At 46.0% G+C, this 17,251-nt stretch overlaps 6 protein-coding genes across 7 annotated transcripts; 4 read left to right on the forward strand and 2 right to left on the reverse strand.

Moving 5' to 3' along the window:
- Positions 1-227: 227 nt before the first annotated feature.
- On the forward strand, positions 228-1,887 carry TERG_06671 (uncharacterized protein; the record flags this gene model as incomplete). Its single annotated transcript, XM_003232632.1, has 3 exons — positions 228-452; positions 505-1,583; positions 1,644-1,887. The coding sequence occupies 3 exons, from the start codon at positions 228-230 to the stop codon at positions 1,885-1,887; spliced, it is 1,548 nt and encodes a 515-aa protein (XP_003232680.1).
- A 395-nt stretch (positions 1,888-2,282) lies between these two features.
- TERG_06672 (uncharacterized protein) lies at positions 2,283-5,032 on the reverse strand (the record flags this gene model as incomplete). 2 transcript variants are annotated; one of them, XM_003232633.2, is made up of 2 exons in its annotated part: positions 2,283-2,553; positions 2,614-4,847. In XM_003232633.2, 2 exons carry the CDS (start codon positions 4,845-4,847, stop codon positions 2,283-2,285), a joined length of 2,505 nt encoding a protein of 834 aa, XP_003232681.2. The 2 variants fall into 2 exon arrangements, with proteins under 2 accessions (XP_003232681.2, XP_047607007.1); XM_047750258.1 differs by lacking the exon at positions 2,283-2,553 and adding an exon at positions 4,915-5,032 and having other exon boundaries at positions 2,598-4,852.
- Positions 5,033-6,731: 1,699 nt separating this feature from the next.
- Positions 6,732-7,370, forward strand: TERG_06673 (uncharacterized protein; the record flags this gene model as incomplete). Its single annotated transcript, XM_047748659.1, has 1 exon — positions 6,732-7,370. One exon carries the CDS (start codon positions 6,732-6,734, stop codon positions 7,368-7,370), a length of 639 nt encoding a protein of 212 aa, XP_047604646.1.
- Positions 7,371-7,892: 522 nt separating this feature from the next.
- TERG_06674 (cytochrome c1, heme protein, mitochondrial) lies at positions 7,893-9,214 on the forward strand (the record flags this gene model as incomplete). The annotated part of the gene is made up of 5 exons (XM_003232635.1): positions 7,893-7,967; positions 8,094-8,248; positions 8,338-8,400; positions 8,479-8,876; positions 8,946-9,214. 5 exons carry the CDS (start codon positions 7,893-7,895, stop codon positions 9,212-9,214), a joined length of 960 nt encoding a protein of 319 aa, XP_003232683.1.
- A 578-nt stretch (positions 9,215-9,792) lies between these two features.
- TERG_06675 (uncharacterized protein) lies at positions 9,793-10,944 on the reverse strand (the record flags this gene model as incomplete). The annotated part of the gene is made up of 1 exon (XM_003232636.1): positions 9,793-10,944. One exon carries the CDS (start codon positions 10,942-10,944, stop codon positions 9,793-9,795), a length of 1,152 nt encoding a protein of 383 aa, XP_003232684.1.
- A 1,357-nt stretch (positions 10,945-12,301) lies between these two features.
- TERG_06676 (uncharacterized protein) lies at positions 12,302-16,855 on the forward strand (the record flags this gene model as incomplete). Its single annotated transcript, XM_047748660.1, has 6 exons — positions 12,302-12,418; positions 12,504-12,599; positions 12,715-12,794; positions 12,854-13,350; positions 13,458-16,438; positions 16,526-16,855. 6 exons carry the CDS (start codon positions 12,302-12,304, stop codon positions 16,853-16,855), a joined length of 4,101 nt encoding a protein of 1,366 aa, XP_047604647.1.
- Between the last annotated feature and the right edge of the window lie 396 nt (positions 16,856-17,251).

Below are 17,251 nucleotides of genomic sequence, written 5' to 3' on the forward strand. Positions count from 1 at the left end.
ATACAAAATCTATCTATGGTAATTCTAGATTCAAAGGATTCCCATTGGACAGAAAACTTATGCGGAGACTTTTCAGCTCAGATAAGATCTTATCTACACGTGACAAGCACTGCAGATAAGATTAGCTCGAGATCAACCATTTTTTTCGTTCATTGCTCTCTCCACGTTTATTTGGAGTGCGATTAATCGAAATCTCATCAGAGGGAGGAGAGAAACGCAGGAACGAAATGGCGACAGTGCTACCTCCCCCTAGTAAACGCCAACGGCGCGAAATGGATGAAAAAGCACGACAACAACAGGAGATTGACTCAATCCCGGAGGATTTGGGGAGTGTTCGAGTTCAATTTTTTGACCAGTCTACTGGGACTGCTTCTGGCCCGGCCGTGGCTGTTCCTTTGGGCGATGCAACAGTGAAGAATTTAGAGATCCTACTGAATACACTTCAAGGACATGTATGCTACCCCGCGATACCTTCGGACTCTGACTTTACTAATATTTCAACAGGATGATCACGAAAGGATTCCGTATAGATTCACATACAAGCAAGAAGATAAGGATGGGAATGTAATTGATATTTCATCCAACCTGTACCACTCTCTTCTTCAACCTGGCATAAAGACAACTGAGGACATCATCCATTTACAATATACTCCACAAGCTGTATTCCGCGTCAAAGTTGCGTCAAGATGCTCTGCTTCAATACAAGGACATGGAGAAGCTATATTAGCAACATCTTTTGCCTCATCATCGTCTTCGCGGATGGTGTCAGGTAGTGGTGATTCGACTGCGCGAGTATGGGATTGTGATACGGGAACTCCTCTCCATACGCTTAAAGGCCATACCAGCTGGGTTCTGGCCGTAAGTTGGTCACCTAACGACAACATGATAGCTACCGGAAGCATGGATAACACCGTCAGGCTCTGGGACCCTCGTACGGGTCAAGCCCTAGGAGCACCCATGAAAGGGCACACAAAATGGATTATGGGCCTTGCATGGGAACCATATCATCTACAAAGTCCTGGGAAACCCAGATTAGCTTCTGCATCTAAAGATTCAACGGTCAGAATATGGGATGTCGTGTCCAGACGAATTGAAACCGTATTAACGGGCCATAAGGGATCCGTATCATGTGTGAAATGGGGTGGCCTTGGTAAAATATATACTTCTTCTCACGACAAGACCATCAAAGTATGGAATTCAGAGAGCGGGAGTCTAATACAAACGCTGTCCTCCCATACTCACCGTGTCAACCATCTAGCACTATCAACGGATTTTGTCCTTCGTACGTCATTCAATAAACACAACCAAAAACCACCAGAGAAAGAAGAGGAAAAGATAAAACTAGCAAAGGAGAGGTTTGAAAAAGCAGCCACGGTCAATAATAAGATATCCGAAAAATTGGTCTCTGCAAGTGACGATTTCACTATGTTTCTATGGGACCCAGAGGCCTCAAGCAAACCGGTTGCTCGAATGTTAGGCCACCAAAAGGAGGTCAATCACGTCACATTCTCCCCAGACGGAATATATATTGCTTCTGCCAGTTTTGATAACCATGTGAAATTGTGGAATGCTCGAGATGGGAAGTAAGTATAGCGTATTGACCTTACTCTATAAACCAAATAGGCCTAACCGTGATCTTGTAGGTTTATATTTTCTCTCCGCGGCCATGTTGGTCCTGTATATCAATGCTGCTTTTCTGCAGACTCTAGACTTCTAGTTTCTTCCTCTAAGGACACTACTTTGAAGATCTGGGATGTCCGAACAGGGAAGCTGACTATGGACTTACCTGGCCATCAAGATGAGGTATATGCAGTTGACTGGAGTCCAGATGGAGAAAGAGTCGGAAGTGGAGGGAGAGACAAAGCAGTACGAATTTGGAGGCACTAGTAATCTACTAGAAGACCTCGTAGATATAATTGTTCCTGTGGCCGAAAAGAGCGTCAGTCGAGCGGGTGATCTGTTCGTCACATTAACAACTATTAAGATACCAGTTCAGCGCCAACTTTCATATCATAATTGTGGGGTGGCTGGGGCTATTCGGATAATACGGTTTATCGATTACCCCGGGGTCAATTCACACTTTGGGCGGTTGTTGTTCGGCTGCCACGGATGGACTATATAGACGCTTCAAAATCCTGTCATGTAGGCTCCCGTAGGTTGGAAAAGAGAAGTGTATATATAGTACAAAGTTCTTCTAGAACATAGCACAGCTTTGAAACATGCGGTAATCTTAGGAAAGGAAAACGAAACTGAAGATTTAATCCGAATATCAAGAGAGGGCGTCACATCACAGAGCATCCAACGCCATACATGGCTTTCTCAACACTGTTTTTGACTTGGTACCAGTCAGCTCGTCGTTCAGCAAGTTCATAGGCCTCTTCAGCACGGAAGATTCCATGAAAACGGCTGGCGTCTGAGATAATAGAAGCTATCTCCTTCGAGTCCGAGGTATCAATTAGGTACACCTGAGATAGCTCTCTTAGGGCTTTGAAATAAAGGAGCAGCTGTTCGTTTCTCATGGACTGGATGAGTCCAAAGTAATGGTTCATATCACTGTTTAGAGCGTTAGTGTGCTCCTTTGCAAAACCATTCCGAAATTAGGGTGATCCAAACCTTATAAGTTTGACAGCACCTTCTATGCTGATTCGATGCCGCTTTATGTGTTTACAAAGTGCATTGAAAAGGCGAAGACCAATTTCCTGGTTGAACACATCTAATGTGCTTTTGTCCGTTCCACCAACAAGCATTCTCGTGTGGGACGAAATGACCTGTACAATGGCTTTGGCAGCCTCACTTGGGCCAATATCGGCTGTTCTCTGTGATGCGTCAACTGCTTCGGGATGAAAATCTCCAATCGATTGTTTGGTGGCTAGAAGATGTTCCACTTCCTCCACCAACACATCAATTCCCTTATTTAGCCCTGCAGCAACGCGCTCATCGAGTTTCTGTTCAAATTTCCGTTTCCCCTTCACAGCGGGGTCAAGGAAATCATTCCGGTCAGTCAAGCCAGCAGCAACCAGTTCCTGTTCATAAAATACGTCTAACATCTGGAGAATCAAGTCTCCGACGTTAACTAGCTCCAGAAAAGTAACAAGGGGCTCTACACCGGATTTCTCCTGTTCAGCCTGTTTGCGAGGACGGTATTCTGACAGATGATTGACAGCTCTATCAAAACCAGCAATGACATGGCGATGGCCCAGACTATCAAGCAGTGAGACAAAGATAGCCTCGCATTGAGCTTGTGCAGCTTTTCCCAACCCCCCTTTAAGACCCACAAACTGTGCAGTCCTTTCCAAGCTTGACTTCGCAGCGTGGACTAGGTTCAGTGCGACTTCAATGCTGAATAGGCTGCGGATGCCCTCGAGTTTGGAATTCATAATCGCCGCTTTAGCTGCGAATTCAGTCGTTGGAAGTTCAGCTGGAGTGGGAGGAGTAGGCGGAGCAAGGATGACAGATGAACGACTAGACGATTGTGTAGACTTAGCCACGGCCTTGTTAGCCCCGCCCTTTTTTGACTCTGTACTTTTATATAAACCCGGGATCATATTCACTGGGGCCATTATCACTTTAGTAAACGAGCTTAGGAAGTCTCGTTTATCGGCCTGCCGGTTATGTATATTGGACATGTATAGTGATTCCGTACTAGCGGCTTGTTCAGAGAGCTGTCTATCCCAATCTCCAACGATTGATTCTGAGTGTAATCGAAATTGGTCCAATTCTTCTGCAAGGTACAGGTCAACGTGAGGCTCAAAAGTTCGTTCGATAGCCTCCCGGGCTAGTTCCTTAAATTTATCACTGGACACCTGGATTGGGTTCAGCTCTCGGATAAAGTTCAATGATTGGGCGAATGTTCCCGGCAGTGTCTGAATGTAAGCTGCCTTATTCGTAGATTGAAGAAGGTCGAGCAAAGGAAGAAAGTATGGAGATAGTATATCTTTACATATCTTTTCCAGAAATAAGGACGATACGTTTGGACCGTTGGGAAAACATCGATTTATGTAAGTTGCCTCCTCGTTGAAGGCCACACTGAGCCTAGTCAAGAAAGCATGAGTGTGATCGAGGGACACTGTGCCTGTATCTGCATCGAATCCATCCATGGGACTTCCAAAATCTGCTTTCTGTTTGATTATATGATTTTGATAAATCAATAACTCAACAGCTGCCGCCCCTCCATTAAGGGTCGTTAAAACTTGCGCATAACGTGGCATTATATCCTCAGAATTCCCGTTCTCATAACCGTTCTTGAACTCTCGTAAAGCAACCCTCTCAAATACGGATATAACATTAGTCAACTTCTTTCTTCGCTCCGTAGACCCAAGGCCCATATCAACAATCGAGAAATGGTTTAGCTCTGACAATAGCAAGGCTTGCTGTTCAGGCTTATCATAGGACTTAAAAACCGAGGAATCAGTCGGGTTCTCCGCTTTTATGATATCCTGGTAGTAGGGGTTTAGAGACTCGTGAATTTTCCCGTACTCTTCCCTCGCTCTACCTCGAGTCGACCGAGCATCTCGGAGCGCAGCCAAGGGGCCTGTGATTTCAGCTTCAACCTCGGCATTGAATTCAACGATGTCAAATCCGCTGGTGTCAGTAATGTTCTCATTAGACTTGCTGGAATCCAATCCAGCTGTTGTAGGCCTGGAGCGTGTTTTCCCGCCATGTGGGCGGTCAGCGTCCTTTTCAGAGCCCTCTGCCGCACTCCTTGCTTCCGCCTCGTTCCAACATCCTATCTGCCTTAGAAATCTGACCCATCTTGTGTCATCGTATACCATCTCGAGCATTTTCTTTGACGTTCTTGCAACGGATATGAGGTCGGTGGGGGAAAGATAGTCTAGGATTGAGGCCATGATTTCTATATCACGTTAGTATCATGACTATAAATCAGATCAATGAAGCATGCTGTCCATGGCATACCAGCAGGAAGCAAGGGCTTCACCACTTCAATCTGAGCTAGCTTCAAAGGTGCAAGGACATCTCTTCTTGGTGCCCGAGGCACCTTTGAAGTTGGCCTTTGCTTGATGGAACTTGTCATGGTGGCCGCGAAAATACTGTAATCAGGAGAATATGGGGGAACTTCGGATATATATGTGTATTTCCGCTTTCACATTGACATAAATTTGCAAATAACGAGCATCATCCACAATCGCCACTTATAGGAGACGGGGGTAGGTTTGAGAATTGTTCCCCTAGAGAGTTAGCGATAACGATCAAGTTGAGGCAAAAGGAGGAGACCATGTTATCATGATGACATGATATTTATAACTAGCTCTCCACTTATTAGTTGCAAGTGTTGGAATGTATCCTAGCTTCTTGATCATCAAGCTACAAATCGATTGTATCACGGATATCATGATGCGTTGACTACTTAGTAATTGATCCTCAATTTTCCACGTGATGTGAGGCTCGGCCTTGCCTACTTCTGGGGCGAATGCGCAGGGACGGATCTCTTTAGCAATAAATGACCGAAGATTATATGTTGTTAAACAAGTATCTCGATAAAATATACACATAGCGTGTGTTCATGTAACTAAGTGTGTGAAGAGAGGAGAAATGACGTCGAAGGCGGTAACAGAAGTGTTCATGGCAGTATAGTTAGGCACTTTGTCCCTTTCGGGAATATTAAAGTCGCGTTCCAAGACTTCATCAATGAACTTTTATTATAACAATCTCCGGTTACTTGACCGTTATCTATCTAAGCTGAGGTTTGCGAGTAATTGCTGATTATTGAACAGGCAGGATAATGGGGCAGTCGGCTGTGAGGGCAATAAATACCCCAATACTTCACGTCGAGGCAAGGCTGGGCACCAATGATGGTGGGACTATCACGAGAACCGATATTGTAGGCAGCGCCTGAGCAACATATGTAGCTTTCCGGCTCGCTAACTGAGGATTCTGGGTTGTTTAGGTACGCGATGAAGTCGCGCGATGGCTCATCGACAACTTTGCTGTGCTAAGCATAGGGCAGGAGATACGAACGTTTGGTACAGAAACTCGTCAATTAGCCATTTTTAGTGGAACTAATAGAATGATCCATACAGGCGGTTTCAAAGGACCTCATTCGACGTATCTTGACTCAATCAGGGTGATAGAGTGCTCAGGAATGCAATGTGAAAGCGAGACGTTTCGTTTAGATGTTGTCAACCTCGACATCCAAGCGTATCAACTCCGTGCTTCTGAACCTGAGAATTTATCGCAGGACCATGATGGTGAGAAACAGGATGAGTACTCTCCCCAAGCACGGGTGATGCCATTGCCAAACAAGGAACTAGATGGTATCTGGGAATCGTACGACATACCAAGCGTTTTGTAGAGCGTGGTTACATGGGTTGACTTTCTAGACTGTTGTTTGACCAGCCGATACATACAAATCTGCTTCATGCAGTTAGTCGAATGCGTCAGTATCTTCTCCATACCAACACTAATTAGCAACAAAAGCTAATGATTGAGTATTAGTCGGATTTTCGTGGCGCAAACTTGATCCCAGAACGATCACCTGGAACCGCCTTATTCTTCTATATGGCCCCCCTGGGACCGGGAAAACAAGCCTGTGGTATGTAGTAATTGTGGAACAACTCGGGAAACCATTAACTCTGACGATTTGTAGCCGTTCATTGGCCCAAAAGCTGGCAATTCGCCTGGGGAGACAGTTCCCTCAGAGTAAATTGGTTGAGATCAACGCTTATTCTCTAGGCAGTAAATATTTCAGCGAGAGTGGTAAGTTGGTGGCCAAAATGTTTAGCATGGTGGAAAGCATGCTAGAGGACGAGCCTGATACGTTGGTCTGTGTCTTCATCGACGAGGTTGAGACCATGACGGCCCAGAGAGAACAAACGTTAAGTGGAAATGATCCCCTTGATGCAATGAGAGCTGTTAATTCTCTTCTCATGTCCTTGGATCGGTTAAGGCAGCACCTTAATGTAATCGTGCTCTGCACAAGCAATCTCCTTTCTGCTCTAGTGAGTGATCTGATGCCCAGAAGTCAGGATAAAAGGGTTGATAATGTCATATTAACATCAATGCAGGACTCAGCGTTCCTTGACAGGGTTGATATTAAACAATTTGTTCCACCGCCTTCAGAAATTGGGGTATATGAGATCTTCAGAAGCTGTTTAGAGAGCCTGAGTAAATGTGGTCTGATAGAAGGATCAAGATTCGATGTTGCCCCAGTTGATCCAACCGACACAGCCACGGAGCTCAAGTACATTATCGAGCCTGCCCAGTGTCTCGTACTACCTAGTTATGGGGAGATGCAGTTATGGTATCAACTGTTTCCATCTTCCATCCCAAAACAGCTAGCGGATGTTGCACAAGTGAGCGTTGTAAGTGACATGTATATACTTCACTCTCAGCGTATTGGTGCCCCCTTCTAATTTATTTCCTAGGGCCTCAGTGGACGGTCTCTTCGGCGCATTCCTGCACTCTCTCTTGTCCTTTATACAAGCTATGAAGTCTGTACGATCGACCAGGCATTGGTAGCGTTGAGGCGTGGAGTCGAAGAGGAATGGAAAGCGAAGCGGGAGGTGGAAGGGAAGCACCTAAGCCAGGGACACACGTCGAAATAGGCAGCACAACTTAACCACCATATATATACCAATCATGTGGTTATCTCACCTAGGTCTTTATATCGCTCCATTTCTCGTCCTCGCATCGGAACAACCAGGAGCCAAGGGCATATCACATGACCAGAACTGACCAATGAGAGGACGGCTGATTCGACCCGACACCGCGAGCCAATCACGGGACCGCTCACCAAAGATTGTTTCGAACGACCAGGAAGAAAGTCTGACCTGCCTTCAAGAGTGAACCGCACTCCCGTACATCGGATACATCGCAACCGCTCGCCCCATCTACGCTCATCGTCTCGTGCATCGGGGTATTCTCCTTTCCTCAGGATGTTGGCCCGATCTGTCTTGCGGAGTGTGCCGTCGAAGGCCATCTCCAGGCAATGCTTCCAGCAGGTTGCAAAGGTACATTGCACCACCTCACCCATCCTTCGAACAGAGAGCCATTGCGCCTGCTGTCAAAGCATACACTGCTCTATATAATGGCCTCTCCATGGCAATTTGTAGATCACCGCTGACTCTTCCTCCCAGAGATCGTCCTCCACCGCTTCTGGCTCGCAAACACAGTCTCCATTTTACCTGACCTTAACCGCATCGGCAGCTACGGCCACTGCCATCGGCTCTATGGCCTGGTATTATCATCTCTATGGAGATGAAGCCTTTGCCATGACTCCCGCCGAGGAGGGGTATGTCATACTGTCTACTTACTTCAATTGACCTTGTAACGTTCGATATTTCAAGGTAGCATCACTAACAGACGCGATATCAAAAATAGTCTCCACGCTACTCAGTACCCTTGGGAACACAGCAAGTGGCTCAAGACCTTCGATCATGCAGCGTGAGTTCTTCAATTCCTCCGGCTGCAACTTATTTCGCCCAGGTCTTGCCTAATTTGATGTATTCATTATCTGAATAGCCTTCGCCGTGGTTTCCTCGTTTACCGTGAAGTTTGTGCTCAGTGCCATTCTCTCAGCCGTGTCCCGTGGCGATCATTTGTTGGTGTCATGCACACTGTCGACGAGATGAAGGCAATGGCTGAGGAACACGAGTACGACACCGAGCCCAACGACCAGGGTGAGATTGAGAAGCGTCCTGGAAAACTGTCCGATTACATCCCGGCTCCCTACAAGAACGACGAAGCCGCCAGAGCTGCCAACAACGGTGCCTTGCCCCCAGATCTCAGCTTGATTGTCAAGGGCAGACATGGTGGCTGCGACTACATCTTCTCGCTCTTGACCGGCTATCCTGAGGAGCCCCCAGCTGGCGCCAGCGTTCAGGAAGGATTGAACTTCAACCCCTACTTCCCTGGTACAGGTATGAACATCAAAACGAATTGTTGGCGTTAACACCGGAACATACTATATACTCACATGAAGATTACAGGAATTGCTATGGCCCGTGTTCTTTTCGATGGTCTTGTCGAATATGAAGATGGAACCCCTGCTACCACCTCCCAAATGGCCAAGGATGTTACTGAGTTCCTCAACTGGGCTGCCGAACCCGAGATGGATGATCGAAAGAAGATGGGTATGAAGGCTGTAGTCCTTCTCAGCACCCTTTTTGCGATCAGTGTCTGGGTCAAGCGTTACAAGTGGGCCACTATAAAAACGAGAAAGATTGTCTACAACCCACCAATTGGCCCCAGGCGATAAATAGGATACCAATCCAGGGCTAACTACCTAATTAAAGCCAATGCCGACCATCTCTGAATACTTTGTGATTGTACCCTAACCACTCATACCACACATGCTTCATACTTTTTTTTTTTTTTCAACTTTTTCTCCACGTCTTTAGAGAGTGGGAGGACTGGGGAGTGACCATAAAATCAGGGCTAAGTTTTGTGAAATTATCAATCTTCTGTATTTATAAACTGTGCTCTTCCTTTCCTTTTCCACGTCTAGAACCATAAATGCTCTTTTCCGTTGTCCCTTCCAGTGCTCCTCTCAGTCATTGGCGCATCGACTCCAGTGTATTAAGTATTCATTCATTTCGAGGGAATACTAGCATCCAGTTAACCGTCGGTTATACAGAATCATTCCACTCGGCTTTTAGTCAAGTATTTTATCTCTCTTACTACGTGACAGTTGAATGCCCCAGAGAATAATAGGGCCAGTGGAAGGTTTTAGGTTAACCAAACTAATGTGGGATAGTGTAACTAATTAGAAAATAAACAGCATAAAGATAGGTCTATAGCTACTGGTCTATTACTATTATGCTACAATCGCGGTGATCATTCTACTTTCACGCCTGTGTGCTGAGGAATGGTCCTTTCGCCGTCTCCAAATATATACTTAAAAGCGTAATCATAAGTTATCCATGCTCCCGCAAAGATATAACGCTGGACTACAGCTAGCCATCCTGGTGCTTTCCCATCCTCGTTGGCAAAAATTGCATTGAGCCTCAGGTTAAGCATAAGTGGTGGCACCCAAACGACACCGAAGATAAATTGGCCTACACGCTGCCAGGAGGTAGTAGGTCGATACGGTTCGACAGATGCAAGGTATTGTCGATATTCTGCTGGTAGATCATGCTCTTCTGCGCCCGTGATTAGAAGCTTCATATAGCGTGGCGAAGGGCGGGCATAATTAGGTCGGTTTCGATCAAACCTAGCATTAAATAGTGATGATTTATTTTCGGTGCCTCTTTGATGGTTCTTTCCAGCAGTAGCAGGCGAGAGAAGGGTATGTGCCTTGAAAGGTTCCGTATCGGGTATATCGGGTACTGGCTTCGCAGGATCATAATCTTCAGGGAATGGATGACAATCAATGACAACATCAACATAGGACGCTCCGCCGCCCTCTGTAGCTATTATGCGCGCGTAATCCTTCATGGTGACCTCATATACAACTCCAACAAGTGGTTTATGCCATAGACCCTCTCCATCACCCAGGCTCTGCGGTTTTCCAGGGTAAATCGGCATACCGGTCTTTTGGTCACGATACTGTGTTCCTGCAAAGCATGGCTCGATATATGCAACCCCAGGGAGATCGAAGGTAAGACAGAGGTTTGGGACGTAGACATTCGCTTGTGAAAGAGGAGTGACTTTGCGGGTCTTGCGGAATGTCTGGGCGCACAGGTTTGATCCATATGCGAGGTATAAGATGGTCTTCTGTGTTTCCTTCTCCTCCAGGAGGGCCCTTTTGTCAGGCTCTTCGGAAATGAGTTCTCGCTCTGCTTCCAAGGCATTGATGCTGATGGCTTCGTCATGGGCAGCAGCATGCTGTCTGTCGGTAGATGTATGCGGTATTATCAGAAGCTCTGGTTGTTGAGACTGGTTGATAGGCAGCCGCCGTTTGATAGTAGACGAATCCCATGCCGCACCAATCGAAGCTTGAGTCTCGAGCTCAGCTCGTTTGTTCTCTGGGGCTTCTTTCATTGTCATAATGCAGACAGTGTTTCCGACTGAGTGTACTTTTTTCAAGAGTTATGCGCATATGTAGAAAGCCGACCGAGGTCCAATATTTATACACATCTGCTGCACCATAACTAGCTGCAGGGAACGAGGCAAGGCTCCCATGTCAGCTCGTAAGCTAAAGGATGATGTTTAATCGTTGGTGTTTGACCCTAAATTCGTCCGAAATTTTAGCCCGTCTGACCGGCATGGATGAAGGTTCAGATCCGTCGGACTCGGGCCAACAGTCAACATTATTCATACTTCTGTAATGCACATATTGAGTCTTGGCCAGTTTCGTCGCTCCGTCTTGACTGCTCGTCCAGGCGGAGCTGCGGAGCGCTCCAGTTACTCCGGGTGCCGTGGCTAATTCGGTGCCCCCTCCCCCTTCTTTTCAATCCATCGATAGAGGTTGAGCTGACACCTACATCCCTGTAACAAAAACTATTCATATCCGCCACAATTGCAGCGTTGGTAACTGCTCCAACATACAGGCCATGATGCGCAGCACAAAATCTGGAGAGTCACCCAATGCTGCGATACCCACACATTGTTGGACGGTTTGGGAAGCTCAGCAGACCCGTCCATCATTTGGCGTTCGCCGGCCTCAGCGATTGTTATCCTGCTAGTTGCTCTGTTTTAATATCAAAACCCCTGACTTGGGAGAAAGAAGAATGGTTGACCTACCTGCCTGCCTGGGCGACTGCCTTGCTCCCTTGCTGACAACCGTCGGCCTAATCACCCTCTACAGGGTCATTATCCTCTTTATGCTGCCATCTCCGTGCTATTGGTCGCGTAACATAACATCGTACTTCTGGCTTCATCTGCAAGCGATGACAAGAAGGATGTTGGATAGCTGGCGTTGTCTCTCGGACGGTTGCTCGACATAGAATAGAGATGACACCGCCTGCTGCTTTGGGGTTGATGGTTATTCTGCCAAACGGGCGTTCTTACGACTTCCAAGGTTGACTGCGGAAGATGTAGTTTGTGGCCCTTTTGTTCCTTTTTTTTTTTTTTTTTTTCGAGCATCCAGAGTAGATCATCTACTTGATCTAGTTTTCTTAAAGGTTTTCTTTTTGTTGTTGTTTAGAAAGGCTCACTGCATGGCGATGAGACCGCAGGCACACTTGAGTGCGCCAAAGCAGCCTCCAGTTGTCAGCAGACTAATTACATACCTTCAACCAGCAGTCCGACGTGCAACGAGGAGTGATATCTTGATGTTAGTTCATACAAGCCTGTCCTGCGACCATATTATTATTTTCCCTGGACCAGATCTGATGTTTTACCCATAGAATACCTCTTAGCATTGTCAACGATATCCTGCGGTCTACTCCGTGTCTGCGTCAAGATGACCTCTACACGCTCGCCCAGATACTTGCAGATCCTCCAAGCCGAAGACACTGTTCCAGACTTGACATTGTATCTTTCCAGTGTATCATTCTACTTTTCCTACATGCTCCGGCATGTGTGCAGCGGGAAAGGGGTCTTTATCTGCTTCTTGTGGGTATCCGAATTTCCGTCAGGTTAACCCCTTCTAATAACTATTACAGGACTCGATGGCTGAATTGTCCGATATCCTGCGCCAGAATTTGAGCAAAGAGGCTATTTCAACGGCTCATAAACGCAAAACAGTTCTTTGCCAGAAGGTTTGTTTTCAGCTTGTGCAGTGCTTTACACACGCAAAGCACCCTGCACCGAGGAAATGGGTATACGCTCCTATGAATCGCATATACTAAAGCAAAATAGTCTAATACAATATAGGCTGGGCAATTCATATTGGAGTTGATCCTTCAATTTGACAAAAACAAACAGTTTCTTATATCTATGCCGGATGGAATACGGTAGGAAGCTTCTATCAGCCAGCCTTTCTATGAGTTTTAGGTACTAACAGCTGGGTTAGGGGGATACTAGACGTTCTTTTCGAGGACGATGATCAATGCCTCAGGATTATTGCTGCAGCCATTATGAGAGAAGTAGCCATTTGTGAACCTAAGCTTTCAGAACTATCTGCGATTGATAGCCGGGTCAAACTACTCAAGAACTGCCTAGGCTTTTTTCTACCAAACCGGAACTCCTCATGGCTCAAGGAAGCTATGAAGATTATATCCGACCGCATTAAACCACGTCATGACTCATTTTGCACCATGGCTGTTTCCATTGAAGGATTAGAGGGATATACTATCCCAGCGGATTGCCTTTTTTTTACGGTTTCCCAAAGTAGCGTTATTGTCCTGATCATGGACAAGAACCGATTTAACCTCATAGATATCCCCCTGGGCTCTATCAAAGGCGTAGAAGCGAAGGGCAATAAGCTGAGAATCCTCCTTGGGCAAAGGTGTTACTTGCTGGTGAACGGAATCGAACAATATTCGAATAACATCCTCGTTGGGATGGAAAGTCCTCGTCATGTGAAAGCGGCAATAAAGGCTCTCAAAAATATAACAGGCAAGGAGATCATTATAATAGCATATATTTACAGGATACTAACTATGATATGCCCTTAGAGTTAACCACCAGAGACAATGAGACAATCCTCTATAAACGGCCAAAAGAGGGGGCCATGACGATTATTGCTTTCCAGGACTGTGTTAATGACTCTGACCAAGAAGGTTCCATAGGCTCGCATATACCTATCCCTACGGACAGCGGCTATGATGTTGGGTGCATGCTGTGGCAAGAACCCCATCGGCAACCCTCTTCTTCTGCCATAATTGAACTCCCGACCGGCGAGGAGGTTCTATCCGTGTCACAGTTATCCTTGCAATCCAGCCATCCTCTCCAGCCTCAACCACTCCCTCAGCAACCGCCAGAACAGTACATTTCTAATCAGACGGGAGGGGCGCCCGCAACTGGAGGTGTGTCTCCTACAATTCGGAAACAACTGCAACCACTGAACGCTTCGCCACACTCTGTAAACCAGCCTTCCAAGCAAGTACCAACTGAAGCTACTAAAAATCATGTCGAAGTCTTGCAAACTTCACCAATCTCGTCGATTTCGCCAACTTCAAATGTTGAGGAGGTTGGAGAGGTGGACCGTGCGGCGGGGGTGTTAGATGACTTGCCTAATCTGGCAAAACAGGCACTTCTCCTTCAACCTCAACTTCTGAACCTCAGCTTGCAAACAACAGAGAAGGAGACAACAGATACACCGCCTCTCGAAGACGGAGCATGCGGAAAGTTGACATTGGCAGCTGAGAAGCCCACGGCAATTATACCTGACTCGCAGCCTGTGGTTGATGTGGTAGATACCATGGCAGGTTCTGGGCCCTTCAAATCACCTCAGGAAACTGAAAAGGCCACAGGCGAGTCCGGTTCAGCTAATAACTCTCGTTTAAAGCGACCTACACATAAGCTATGCGGCTCATCTTCGAAGAAAGCAGACCTCGACTGGGATGAAGGCCTTCGCGTGGAACCGGATATTCCCCTACCACAGCCAGAGACTTCTGCGTCCGCAAAGAATGCTAAACAGGCGCCACAAGATATTGAGAAAACAAGAACCAAAGGGAGGAAGAAATCAAATTCTAGGGCCAAACAGAAGATCAAACCGCTAGAATTGACGTCCCAGACTAGCAACGCTTTAAAAGAAAACAAAAGAAACAACCAGGTTACCAAGACCTTGACCTCTGCCCGTCAAACCCGGAATGCTGCTGAAGCGGCCAACAAAAAGATGGCCCTCGCGGCTGAGCGGGAGAATGCTGTATATGGCCCTGACGACCCTATTGAATCAAGCTACCCAGGGTCTACAAGCTTAGAAGATCTTGCAGAACATATTCAAATTGATGATCAATCTATGCCACAAGCAGACCCACCTCCGCCAAATCGTGAGTCCACAACTACAGCAAAGCCGTTAACTAATGACTCGAGTGATCTTTCAGGAGGAGTACCTTTACACTGCGGCAAAGATGCCATGGTGGAAACTCCAGGCGTGGCTCCAGAAACTTTAGGAAAGCAAGCCACAAAATCTCAGGAAACAAAGGCAACTGGACTTGATTCCAGAAAGGACTCCGTGATAAATCTATGCAGTGATAGCCCTCAGGATGAGGGTACCAACCAAACAAGACAAAGTAAAACCAAACAAATATCAGGGGTGGATTTACCGACAATAACAGCAGACTGCATTTCAGAAGAAGCTGCGATGCGTAATAAGCCTCAGTCTATAGCAAAGAAGCTTGCGGCTACCTTAGCATGCTTAGGACTTGCGCCTGTTAAGGAAAGACAAACAACCAAAACTTTGGAAAATAAAGAAGGTGCAGATACTACACTAAACCTAGTAAGTCAGAGAAAGCGAGAAACTGGTAATCCTTCTCAAGTTTCCAAAAATGTGTGTGAGTTCATGTCTCGCAACCAACTGTCAGCGCAGAAACCAATTATCGCATCAAACGCTCGCAAATCGGGTCAAGAGAAATCGAAGAATCAAGGGAAACCGACCTCAAAACCTGCTGAGGTTAACTCTAGTGCTTTATCTTTGCAAAAGGGTAATCGAACTGCAAATGTAGTGCAGACAGAAATACCTCCAATGACAACAAGGTATGAACAGCAAAAACCCACCCGGTCCGTTAAATTTGACTTGGGAGTAAGCCATACTCCTACATCTAGCACTGGGCCATCAGATAATGTGAATTCTATCGATGGTAAAGCCGTACTGGCTTCAACAACAAGGCATAACGGTGGCTCGTCACTGTCAAGCTTAACAAATGATGATGCTCCTATGGCCTCAGAAAATACTGAGGATGAAGACGAAGAGCAGACCTCCAGTTCGTTGGATGAGTTACCGAAGTACACTTCAGTACGCCCGAAACAGATTGGATGGCAGTCTCGAACGGTCGACGAAAATGGAAGCCCAATACCACGGCTGCAACATGCCAGAAAAAGTTATAGCCAGCGTGTCCTTGGAGTGCTAGATGAAACAGATAAACCGAAAGTGCCCCCTCACCTAGATATGCCACCTGCAATCTCGGAGCACTCTCAAGTTCAAGGAATGACTACCTTCAATCCATCAGCCTATAGTAATTCGAAGACGAGGACCAACAGAGACATAGCTGGCAGGCATTCATTTCAATCATCAAATATGTTTGCGCCGGGGGAGAGGCACGTCCGCCGGTGTCATTCTATGAAAGCAAATGATCAATTCCATGATCAGAAGGTACCCCGTGGAAAATTTGAGGGCCGGAATAAATCCGCTACATCATCGTATAAGAAGTCATTTGATTTGATGCAGCGGTTGAAGGCTCATCAAACCAATCCAATACCACGAACCATGGGCAAGAGACACCATATGATAGATGTGAGAGACTCGAAGCCATTCAAGGTCATAGAGCATGATGAAGATGCCGTAAACACAGAGGCAGAGACTGATGAAGAATGTTCTCCCCCGCGATATCCACCGGAGTCCTCGGAATACGTAGAATCTCAAGGGCATGAGTGGGAGAAACAATTGCGGGACAACTACAAAGGGGGGAGAGATATTTTGCTTGATACAAGTAAAGTAAGTACCAAAGTAACTCCTACGTATTCTCTTCTCATCCCCTGTATGTTGATGGTCCTTCTCAATGCTAACCGACTTTTTCATTAGCAACTCTCCCGCGAGTTATGGGAGAGTGAAAATAGATTATACAAATCGGTGGACATTTACCGAGTTGGCTGTACTAGGATGATCGATCAGCTGGAGGAAATCCAGTTAGAAAAGCTTGACCAAAGTGAAAACGCTCTCAGGCCAATCAAGAAAAGATTTTTAGGGATGTTTGAGAATTTCTCTAAAAGATTAGAGAATGATCTTGAGTCTATTCACAAGGCATCCTCAACTCTACCTACCACTGCTAACAGAGGTCAACGGCTTAACAACGATATTAACTCGGCGATTGATGAATACAAATCAAGACTAATTAGGTCAACAAATATTTAGGTAGGTGATTTTTAACAGAAGGCAAGATCGACACGAGAGCTTTTAAACTATCCATCGATTATATCTGAACAAATATCAATTATAGGTATAGATAACTGTACGTAACTACTTAGCGTCAACTGACTTACCTATAGTTACAAGGGTAGTGTGCGTCTTATCAATTTTATCAAGTTATCATGCATTATTGAGCTTTACAGAAAATATGCTGGTATACTAGGGCAAAATTTCATCTCGACATCTCGACGTCTTCCCCAAAATGAATCTAACGTTGTTCGAAAAAAAAAAAAAAAAAAAAAAAAAAAAAAAAGGCAGTTAGAAAGAGAAATGAGAGATTACAAAGGATGTGCGAAGCCGTAATGCCCTCTAGATGCAATAACTCCTCAGCCAGAGCAAGTA

Source organism: Trichophyton rubrum (assembly GCF_000151425.1).
Source record: "Trichophyton rubrum CBS 118892 genomic scaffold supercont2.8, whole genome shotgun sequence".
NCBI lineage: Eukaryota > Fungi > Ascomycota > Eurotiomycetes > Onygenales > Arthrodermataceae > Trichophyton > Trichophyton rubrum.